The 11,426-nt window shown below is 38.1% G+C and overlaps 2 protein-coding genes across 4 annotated transcripts; both read right to left on the minus strand.

Moving 5' to 3' along the window:
• Positions 1-686: 686 nt before the first annotated feature.
• Positions 687-8,617, minus strand: LOC112164638. Of its 3 annotated transcripts, none has more exons than XM_040507078.1 (3): positions 6,624-8,617; positions 5,197-6,417; positions 687-3,662 (listed from the first exon to the last, which is right to left on the minus strand). In XM_040507078.1, the coding sequence occupies exon 3, from the start codon at positions 2,720-2,722 to the stop codon at positions 1,421-1,423; it is 1,302 nt and encodes a 433-aa protein (XP_040363012.1). In that variant the 5' UTR covers positions 2,723-3,662; positions 5,197-6,417; positions 6,624-8,617; the 3' UTR covers positions 687-1,420. The 3 variants fall into 3 exon arrangements, with proteins under 3 accessions (XP_040363012.1, XP_040363014.1, XP_040363013.1); XM_040507080.1 differs by having other exon boundaries at positions 5,197-5,954; positions 6,275-8,617; XM_040507079.1 differs by having other exon boundaries at positions 5,197-5,954; positions 6,271-8,617.
• A 438-nt stretch (positions 8,618-9,055) lies between these two features.
• LOC112164636 (cytochrome P450 CYP82D47) lies at positions 9,056-11,073 on the minus strand. Its single transcript, XM_024300903.2, has 2 exons — positions 10,013-11,073; positions 9,056-9,923 (listed from the first exon to the last, which is right to left on the minus strand). Exons 1-2 carry the CDS (start codon positions 10,994-10,996, stop codon positions 9,294-9,296), a joined length of 1,614 nt encoding a protein of 537 aa, XP_024156671.1. The 5' UTR covers positions 10,997-11,073; the 3' UTR covers positions 9,056-9,293.
• Positions 11,074-11,426: the final 353 nt, after the last annotated feature.

Genomic DNA, 11,426 nt, shown 5'->3' on the forward strand with positions numbered 1-11,426 from the left:
AATTCTTTCTATTTTTGGATTTTCTTCTATTTGACTTTCTCTTTCTTTTTTTTTTTTTTTTGAAACCTTCCTTTGCCAAACAAAATCGCTCACCCCCACACTTATTCCTTTGTAACCTCACACTTTTGATTTTTTCTTTCTTTTGAAGCACTCAAACATAAAGTCATTCTCTCGAATCGCTTCACCAACTATCCTGGAAGGGTAGGATAAAAGTGTTTAGGTTAGGTAGGGATTTGTGGTGCAAATGAATAAAAAGGCTAAATAAATAAATAGGCTCAAAGTGGCAATCTAGTGGTAAATATTTTTGGGCACATGCTTCTTTGGCTATGGTGGTATTATGCCTAATGCCTCCATCCTTTCTATCATGTCGCAAGCTAAAAGTAGCCTCAAGAGGTCTCAAGCAAGTTTTAGATACGCAATGTCATGAAACTGTATACACATGAAAGAATAAGTGAATGAACGATATATACACTATATATATTAGGCTCAAAAGCTCACAAAGAAGGCATGCAAGTTAATCGAATAATCAATATGCCCATATCTCAAATTCAGAAAGAGATAAATAAGTGAGACCGCTTGGAATGGAAATTAGACTAGATAGCTTTCTATCCATATAAAGTAAGCCATCTATCTCCAACTGAGATGAAAACGAAAGCTGGTCAAATTTGCCATTCTGTCATGAAGACTTCTGCTGACCCTCAGTCACCAAAACTGTAATATCTGAAGCTCTAGAGGCGCAAAGAGGGTGAGACCAACCGGAAATGAAAGTAGACTCATGAAAATACATACAGTTAAAATTTCACTTGAAAATCTATCATGAGTCAAAAATCGTTGGCCTCCAAACTCACTGATCTGTTCTGCAGTTTCTGCTGTGCCCTGTTTCTGACCTCTGTTACTTGGAACACTATATCTGAAGCTAGGAAGGTTCAAATTAAAAAAAATTTCTCCTGTATATAGAAGACATATAAAAACACATCTCTGAAAAATTTTAGCTCCAAATTGATTGGGATGTAGAAGATGTAGCTTCCCAAAGTGACTCTACAGTAGCTGTCTCTGTTTTGACCTTCACATATTGACCACCAAATAACTGAAGTTCCAGAGACTCAGAATGGCTCAAATTTTGGTACAAGATAGCAGACCCATAGGATAATAGTTTCAGAAATTTTCATCTTAAATTACCATGTATATTGAAAACTATAGTTTCCCAAAGTCAACTGAACATCTGAATAAAAACTGCCCACTGCAGAGTGCATTCTTTCTTCACACTTCCAACTCCGAACATCTCCCATCCTCCCAAAAAGATGGCGAAAAAGCCTTATTGATGCAAAATGAATAAGTAAATTTCAAAACCACCTAGGGTTGCCTCCCTAGAAGCGCTTGTTTTTAAAGACCCCAAGCTGGTCTTCTTCACTTTTCTTCCTCAAGGTGGCTCAAAGGATGTCTTCTTACCACCCACAACAATTGTGCAAGCCTCACCATCATTTCCAAAACATCTAGCAATTGAAGAAGCGAGCTTGTCGCTTGGAGGTGGAGGCCAATCATACCTCTTTGGAATTTCCTTCTTCTTCACAACTCCGCAAGTCTCCCTTAATTTCTTGATGGACTCCTCTTGTGCTTCACTCAATGGTGAACTTTTCTTCTTGTGTTGCTCATAAGTCTCAAGAGTAGGGGTTGTTTGCTTGTTAAGCTTAATAGTAGGCTCCAAAGTAGAAGTAGGAACTACATCATCATGCTTCAATGGTGGTTCATGGTCATAGCCCCAAATAGGTGAGAAATGATCTTGTGCACGGATTGTAGGCTTAGAAGGATTCAAAGGTCCAAAGATCCGCTCACTCTTAGCTTCATTACCCTTCACCAAATCAATAGAGAATACCTCCTTCATAATGTCTGGCGGATAGAATGGATTGCATACTTTGATCTTCACTTTGTCACCTAACACATTGAGTCTAATGGTACCCTTCAATACATTGATCTTCACACCCACCGTTGCCATAAGTGGTCGGCCTAGAACGATAGGTAACTCATTTTCAAGGTAGGAGTCTTCACCCATATCCAACACTACAAAGTCTTCCTGTAGAATAAACTTATTTACTCTCACTAGCACATCCTCTACAACTCCCACCAGACGCCTTGTGCTACGATCCGCTAATTGCAATCTAATCGATGTGGGCTTCAACTCACCAATTTGTAGCTTCCGATATATAGCCAAGGGCATCAAATTGACACTCGCCCCTAAGTCCATGAGAGCTCCTTCAAACACTTTCTCTCCTATGGTACACCCTATGGTAAAGCTCCCCGGATCTTGCATCTTTAGTGGTAGTCTTCGTTGGATAATTGCACTTACTTCCTCCTTCAACTCAAATGTCTCATCGGCTTTAAATTTCTTTTTATTCATGCACAAGCTCTTGAGAAATTGAGCATACACCGGCACTTGATGAATGAGGTCCATCAATGGAATATTGACATCCACTTTCTTAAATATTTCTTGTATCTCCCTCATCAAGCCACTCTTCTTCTTACCCCTCTTTGAGTTATCTCTTCTTGCGGCATTAGGATAAGGAAGTGGTGGCTCCGGTGCATTCAAATCAAGAGGTGGATCAAATGTGAGACTTTCGGTAGTGCCCCTAAGGGTAGTCACGGTCCCACTAGGGTTCTTAGCCCTCAAGGCCTCGCCTAGTGATGAGTAGACCGGACAACTCCTATCCCTAGAGCTACCATGCATATGTAAATCTTCCTCCTTATTCCACCCCTCATTTTCTCTAGAAGTAGATGGCTCAAAATCATAGATCTGAAGGGATTGAAAGTGGTTCAAACTTCATGCATCATGATCATCCCAATGAAGGGAATTAAGTGAAAGCTCTTCATATGTGTCCCAAGTGGCATCGGGAAGCTTGCTTGCAATAGTTCCTCCACTAAAAGTGTCAACTCTTTCTCTTTGGTCCGCCATCAATCCTCTATAGAACTTGTCCACAAGAAACCACTTCTCTAGCCCATGGTGAGGACATGACATCTCAAGATCCTTAAAGCACTCCCAACACTCATGGAAACTTTCTTGTGGGAGTTGTCGGAATGCAATTAGCTCATCTCTAACATTGGAAGTTCTTGAAGGAGGATAGTACTTTCCTAAGAAAGTTTCTTGCATCTCAACCCATGTACTTATTGATCTAGGAGGCAACTTGCTCAACCACTTTCTTGCATGGTTCTTGAGTGTGAAAGGGAATAATCTAAGCTTCAAACCATTACAAGTGAGACCATTAGGTTAAACGGTAGTACACACTTGCTCAAACTCCGCAATGTGGTCATACGGATTTTCCAAAGCCATGCCATTAAATGTGGGTAGAATGCTCAACGTAGTTGGCTTGATCTCAAAGTGATGGTCACATGGAGGGAGTACAATGCAAGAAGGGTGATTAACAATAGTGGGGCTAGTATACTCCCTCATAGTCTTGCCTTGGGGAGGATTTTGTGTGTCTCCCATGTTGACTTCTCCTTGTGAATGTCTTAGAGGTACTCTCTCTTGATCAAGAACACGAGGTGGAGCACTCTCGGTCACTAATGGCCTTCGGATCCTCCTTCTTGGTCTCCCTCTAGTGTCCTCACTCAATACCCTTCCGCTTCTAAGAGTGATCGGTTGATATGAAGAAGATGCTTCGTTCATACACCTTGGAACAAAAATGAGACCACGTAATGAGTACTCAAGAATTCATAAAAATAGGCAATGAGACTCCAATTTCACTTTTTACAATGAATGAGAGGGGTTAAGAAGAGAAAGTAAGACAACAATTAAACAAGAAAATAAAATAACAAAAGCAAAGAAATGATGAAAACCAACAACTCAAGAAATTAACGACCAAGTCAAGGCAAGTGACGATCTCTATCGATGCTCATGTCTTACATGTACTACAAAGTAATACAAGGCCCGTCACTTCGATAGAAATAATCACAATGTCTCAACAAACAAACACACAAGTATGAAATACTCAAAATAAGAAAAGTAAATAAAGAAACACACTTTTTTTTTTTTTAATCTAAACAAACAAAGAAAAATTAATTAAAATTAAGAAAATAATGCAAGTGACCTAACAACCAAAAACCAAGGAATTAAAGCTATTACACTTTAATCCTCGGCAACGGCGCCATTTGATTTGGTGTGCTTAAATGCAACTTACGCGCAATAAGGGCACGGTCATCAAAGAAGTGGGAAATATTTAGACCCGAAATTATCGTACCAGGGGATTGAAAAACTAACTTTAATCCTTGGTTATGCCGATTACTAAGTCACTAACAATTAACAAAGAACCTAGAAAAATATCACCAAGCTATTTACATGCTCGGCTCGGAACAACCAAGCCTAAAATTGGTCAAGAGAACCACAAATAAATGCGGAAACTCACAACCAAATGGTATGGACAATGAAAGTGGTTTGTGAAATTTGATTTTTTTAATTGCGAAGAAAATAAAATTAACAATTGAAAATTAAAATTAAAATTAAAATTAAAGATAATAGAAACTAATCAAGAAATGAAAATTAGATCACTAGAGTATCCTCCTAGCCAAATTTAATGCACAAATATCTTACGACAATGGTCATTCAATTCATAATGGCATCAAGAACCATACCCAAGGCTTTTCAAGGCTCATGGGTCATTAGATTCCTTAAAGGGTATTCCTACTCCGGATCAAGGGTCGTAGAAACTCAATTGGGACAATCTAGAGCCTTATTAGGGCCTCTAGTTGCACCAAAAGGCGAAGAGTCCTAGAATCAAGGTTCCCAAGCTAGCCAATACGGCAGTCGAAATTGGTATTGTAACTAACCAAGTTCTAAACAAGTGTCCTAGCCATAAATTAGAGAAGTGATTAGGTCCCCTAATTTTTTCTAGACATGCTCATTTACACATTCAAGAGTTAATCAAGCTCCTAAGCATGCATCTAAGCCAAATAATATAGAATAGAACATATGCCAAACACGAAATTGAAAACCATTAAATCAAAACATATTTATTACATTAAATCCATGCTAGGGCTCAAACCCTAGCTTCCTAAATAGACTACTCACAACCCATTCGCAAATCAACAACAATATTCATCAATTAATTAAAGAGGTAAAGGTGAAGAAGAGTGAAAATTAACAAAAACAAGTCACAAATTGCTATGGAGCAATTATGACAAGCCTTGATTTATGGCTTTCCACTATACCCAATCTCAAGTCTTGATGTAGATGGGATCCCTTGAAGCTCCTTGAAATCCCTTTGAGAAATTGATGAGGATTTGATGGAATTTTAGTAAGGTGAATCTTGGTGAGGAGGAAAATAGATCTTGGTGAGGTGATAAATGGATCTTGGTGAGGAGAAAAGTGAATCTTAGTAAGGAGAAGAAAGGGTGTGGAGAGGTGTGATGGAGAAGGAGAGAGAGAGAGAGAGAGAGAGAGAGAGAGAGGGTGCGGCTCTTGTTCTCTGTTTTGGGAAGAAGGGGATTGAATTTTTTAATTGTAGTGTTCTGGTGTGTGAGACAAAAGAAGGATCATAGGAAAGGAATGGTGCATGTGTGGACGGATGAAAAGAGAAGAGATTAGGTACCACGTGTCCAAAATTGAGAGGAAGAGTGGAAAAAGAAAAAGAAAACAAATGGAAAAAAATAATAATAATAAAAAATAAAAAGAGAGGCAGCACGTGGGGGGAGGAATTATGATACTGACATCATCATGACGTCAGCAAAGTAATTTTTTTTTTCCCTTTTCTTTTCTCTTTTTCTTGTCTTGTCTTTTCTTTTTTCTTTTCTTCTTCCTTCTTTTTGCTTTTTTCTTCTCTGTTCTCAATGCACTTCCGCATATGTTATCAGAGACAATTGGATTCTACTCCCTTGATGGCGTTGACCATTTCGTCATTTTGTCGAAAACTCCATTTTGCTCAATTTTTCCGTCATTTTCTTTCGATTTCTGCAACTCCGCTTATTTCCTACAAGTAAATAAAAATGGATTAATTACATTATAATTGACTTGAGGACTAACTAATTTATCGTGTTTTAGATACAATTACATGCATAAAAATGCGTGTAATCAGCACACAATTGGCTTGAGGGGGAAAGGATAATTAAGGACCATTTGCTTAATTGCCAGACCGTGCTGCAACATTCATTCCTCTTTTATTTCATTTTTTTTTCTTTTTCTATTTCTTTATTCTCTCTCTCAATATATATACACATATATAAAAAAATATATATATATATATATATATGTATAATCTTCTCCACGATCTCAATATATTTCCCCACCAACCATCAAGGAAGTAGTCGGGTTTCACTTCTCTCGCTGACATTGATCATGGTTGACTGGAGCCACTATTTTGTCTTTTTCTCGAAAACTCCAATTTGCTCAATTTTCTATCACTTTCTCTCGATTTCCGCAATTCCGCTTATTTCCTACACAATAAATAAAATTAGATTAATTACATTATATTGGCTCAAGGATTAGCTTATTTCTAGTGTTTTAGATACAATTACATGCATAAAAATGCGTGTAATCAAGCTCGAAGCTCAAGAAAACATGTCATCCCCGCTGACCAAAAGCAAATTCAGACTAGCCCCACTGGTCAAGTAATAATGGAATACGGGGAAGAATTTATCACCATACGAATAAAGGAGCCTCCCAGGCTCGGGTCGAAGTCTCCCAGACTCTTGAACCTCCCAGGTTCTTGTTCAACTCAGCTGCAAACGCATAGTAAGTGGGGATGAGTACTAATAGGCTACCTAGCAATAAAAATAAATAAAACGACCCAGGTATGGTGGGTTAAAATTATACAAAAATCGAAAACCAGTAAGGCTTCCCCAAAATATCACGAGAGAAAAAAATACAAATTTATTTTCCGATGACGTGGCCTCGCACGTCAAAATATTCTCGAATTCAACAATAATTAAGCGGAAAATAATAAATAAACATAATCCCTTTGGAAATCCCATTTCCGAATATCCATCTAAAATCTCGAAAATTGATAATTAAAATATAAATGATAAATTCTGGAAATCACCTCAGAATTTTCAACATAAATCACAAGTCTAAAATCGAGCATAATAAACTTCAATCCGAAAGTCCAATCCATATATTAATTTATGATCAAAATGATTAATGTGCTTGATAAATAATTTGATATTTAATAAATTCAATAATTCAGAAATTAATTTGCATGCATCAATTAAAATCAAAAGTCCACTCACAGTACTATTTAGGCAACCACGCATATGAGTTTCTTTGTCAAGCAGTATCTCGGTACATCGCCCTGTGCAATTATAATCCGTAAACAATAATTCGACAAATTAAATACGATTCTAAAATCAACTCCTCGTAAATCAACATCTCCTTTTCTTCTCGGATTCAACCCAAACTTTTCTATCAACAATTATTCATCTTAACTTTCTTCCACTAGCTTCCATTTAACTCCAACACTTCCAATTCACAATTTTCTCAATTTATTCTCAACACCAAACAGTATGATAAAGCTTAAAAAGGATAAAAATGGTTATGAAAGGCCGTCGGAGGCGGCAGAGCCGCAGTGGCTCAAGGTAACCCGAATTCCAGCTTCCAAAATCTTCAAATTTATATGCAATATTATACTCAAAAGAAAGTCCATGAGGTAAGGAACAACTTTATATCTTGGGATTTCTCCAAATTCTAGATGGTTTGGCCAGAAATCTGAAAATAGCCCCAAAAACCCAATCTACTACAGTCACCTTCTTGGCTTCAATTCGTCGTCAGTGGTGGATGATAGGATGCAAATCATATATGGATGGAAATCTTGTTTCAAGACGAAGATATTGATACCAATTTCATGGCCATAGGTGGCCGGACGAAGCGGCGGTGAAGCAAGGAAGTTAAGCCGGCGAGAGAGGAAAAAATTTGGAAATTTCAGGGACTTTTCCGAAATGGAAAGTCAGCTTGCTATTTATAGACACGAATTCAACATAATTACAAAACTGCTACTAACTTAAAACCCTTATAACTTCTTCGTTACAACTCCGATTTTAGTGTGCCATGTGTCCATGAACTTGGTTTAACGTCCTCTACAACTTTCATGAAGGAAATTTCCTCAAAAATTGAGCCAAACAAAAAGTCAACTTTTAGAGCCACTAAATGATCAAAATGCAGGTGAAAAGTAAAGATTTTATCTGTTTACCTTCCAAATGACCAGTAAACGGGTAAACTAAGGTTCGAGAAATAACAATTTTTATTCAAAAGTCATATTTTTTGACTTTATTTGGCTACATCATCACACTTGACATTCCCAGCCTTTGTACTGTGTCACCTTAACTACAAGCAAGATTTGTACAATTGGTAGTATGTTCTGCTATTTTGCATATTTTCCTTTATCAATATTGTTTGGATCCTTCTATAATTACAACGCTAAGATCTATATTTAGTTTAAGTGATTCATAATTAAAAGAGCATATCGAACGTTTGAGGATCCCTCTTGCCGGAACTATAATGAGAGGCACCCCATAAAGTCTCTCAATATTCTTGGCCTGATCGAGAATGTTGTGATAGTTGGAAGATAATACTGTTGCTTCAAAATTAGGATTGCATATTTTGTGTGGTGCTTTTTATTCTACAAAGTTTTTAAAAAATCTTTTATTATTATTATTTTTTTATACCCATCCCACCCTCCACTCTCGCCCAACCAAGCTTAACTTCGAAGTTCTAATTGGCTTCACTTTATTATTTGTATTTTGGTCGCACATTTGCACATAATCTCTTCATCATTTAATAAGAACTGTTTTTTATCCTGCAATTAATTATTGTAGAAACACAAATCTCAATTTTCCAGTTTGAGTAACTATAACAAAAAAAAAAAAAAACCACTGCAAGTGGCTTAGTGGTTTTTGCCTAGTTGGGTGTGCTCCCCAACCTAAGTTCAAACCCCAAAGCTGTCAAAGTGGCTACGCACTGTGCTGCAATATACAATTGGAGCATTTCACATGTGCCGAAGGGGTTTATCTTGGGCCTAGGATGCCTTTGGGTTCCCCTTGACAAAGTTTAAAAGAAAAAAAAAACTATAACAAAAAAATGTCTCACTCAAAATATTAATAATAAAATTGTTGACTAACTATATATTTTTGATGGAGTGACATCAGCACTAGCATAGACATGGTGGAGTAACTCAGTGACACATCTATTATTTCCTATTTTTCTGAAAAGTTATAATATAAACAGGACAACCTTCTACCACATATTATAATATCACAACCCATGTCTATTGATCGATCATTATTATTTTGTAACTTAGATTATATAGTAAACAATTTTTTTACTGGTAAAGTTTATGAGATAAACGAGGTTTGATGAGAACTTCAAGTGGAGTTGCTTTGACGTTTGTGAGCCCAGAACTCTCGGTCATATCAATAGGTGCATTATCAGAGAGAGTTGAAACTTGGAACGCATGTAAGAAGCTGGCCAATGTAAATTGCACCATTTGAATGCCGAAATCTAGTCCAGGGCATGCTCTTCTTCCACTTCCAAACGGAATTAACTCAAAATGTTGACCCCTAATATCGACATCTTTATGGGTGGTTAGAAATCTCTCCGGCTTGAACCCTAATGGGTCATCCGGCCACATTTTTGGGTCAGTTTGGATCTTCCATAGGTTTGTGATCAACCGTGTACCTTTTTGGACATAGTAGCCACCGATGGTGCTATCCTGGTTGAATTCATGTGGTCCCGATAACGGTGCTGCCGGGTATAACCGAAGCGTCTCTTTCACTATGGCCTGGATATAAACCAACGTGCTCATATCCGACTCACTCACAAATCTCTCTCTTCCAATCTCGGTGTCTAGTTCATCTTGGGCTTTTTTCAACTTTTCACGGTTGTTTAATAGTAATGCTATTGCCCATGTCAAAGTGACCATGGTGGTATCGCTGCCTCCTGCAATCATATTCTGAGAAAAACACAAAGTATTTTTATATAAAAGATTTATTTAAAAATATTCAAATTTGAGTGCATATATAGCTTCATAGAAGTATGTACCAAGCTTGTGGCTTTGTTGATGGTATCTGCATCAAAACCGCCGAGGTCTGCACCTTCAAGTATCGAAATCATGATGTCTATGAAGTCTTGCTCCCCTTTACAATTATGAGCATCATCGCCTTCTAGTGCTCTCTTTTGCTTATGTTCTTCCACCCATTTTCCAACAATGGTGTCCAATTCTTTTGCGGTTTTCTTCATTGCTTTCTCATGTCCTCCTAAATCCAACCACCGAAGATGAGGAATCACATCGCCTACCAATAACAGCCCCACAAAGTTAAAGAACTCCCTCACTGCCTTCTGGACTTGATGTGCTTCGTTCTTCTCTTCCTCGTCAGTAGCAACAGAGTAACGTTTTCCAGCTACCATCCTGAGAATCACGTTTAGAGTGAGGTCCCCGAACCATTGTTTTAACTCCACCAACACTTGGTCATTTTCTGAGCCTTTTTTTTCATTTGCTCTACTGCTCCAAGTTCTGTACATTTCTTTCAAAAAGGTGCACACCTCCGAGCCTCGAATGTGTTTGAGTAGCTCGAGCCGACGCTTGGAAAGCAACTCTAAAGTGGTAATCTTACGCATTTCTCGCCAGTATGGTCCATAGGGTGCAAACCCAAACATTGCGTAGTTATAGCCAATGTGTTCTACAACGGCCATTTTCGGTCGGGAGGACAAGCATGCGTCTTTAATGGTGAAGCACTCCTTAGCCATCTCACTACTACTCACCACCAAAGATTCATGCACCCCGAGCCGGACGGTGAAAACGGGTCCGTATTTGTCAGCCATGGCTCCCAAGGCTATGTGAAGAGGGTTGGTCGACCTTCCTAATAAGGGAAGGTGACCGAATAAAGGCCATGCACCCTTGGCTTCAGGAGCTCTTTTGCCCTCGGAAGCTCTCCAACTCCTTGAGATTAAACAAAAGGAAATGGTTATTATTGCAAGCAATCCAACCGTGATAGGATTCTTCAAATAGGGAATGAGAAAATCCATTGCAACTTATATATGGATCGTTAGCTAACTAGGGTGGAAAGATATGGGCAGATTTGGTTTTGTATGACTTTGCTCGTTCACAAACCCACATTTATAGCACTAGTAAGATATATGGATAACTACTGAGGACTGGTTTCTTATCAACCGTGGAGTAATTTTCATCCTTTAGTTTGATTTACACATTTAATATGATCGTCTTTCAGTCAAGTCAACATTTCAATTTACAAAATGAGACGTACTAATGTCACGAGACAAAACAGTCTTGTCTTTCATACACACTCTATCACTTCATGAAATCATGCATTTGAGTTGGCTGCTTGATGCTTGTACTGATCATGTACGGTCCTACATGGCCAAATCTGAACCATATAGAATTTTCTTTTACGTGCCTATTTTGGATACGAATGTTGAATTATTGGGGACGGTGATG

The sequence above is a fragment of the Rosa chinensis genome, chromosome 5 (genome assembly GCF_002994745.2).
Source record: "Rosa chinensis cultivar Old Blush chromosome 5, RchiOBHm-V2, whole genome shotgun sequence".
Classification (NCBI taxonomy): domain Eukaryota; kingdom Viridiplantae; phylum Streptophyta; class Magnoliopsida; order Rosales; family Rosaceae; genus Rosa; species Rosa chinensis.

Coding starts and splice junctions, on each gene's coding strand:
- LOC112164638 (XM_040507078.1), bottom strand. CDS start 2,722: ATGCATGGTAGCTCTAGGGATAGGAGTTGTCCGGTCTACTCATCACTA.
- LOC112164636 (XM_024300903.2), bottom strand. CDS start 10,996: ATGGATTTTCTCATTCCCTATTTGAAGAATCCTATCACGGTTGGATTG. Junction 9,924..10,012: donor TCAACAAAGCCACAAGCTTG/GTACATACTTCT, acceptor TGTTTTTCTCAG/AATATGATTGCAGGAGGCAG.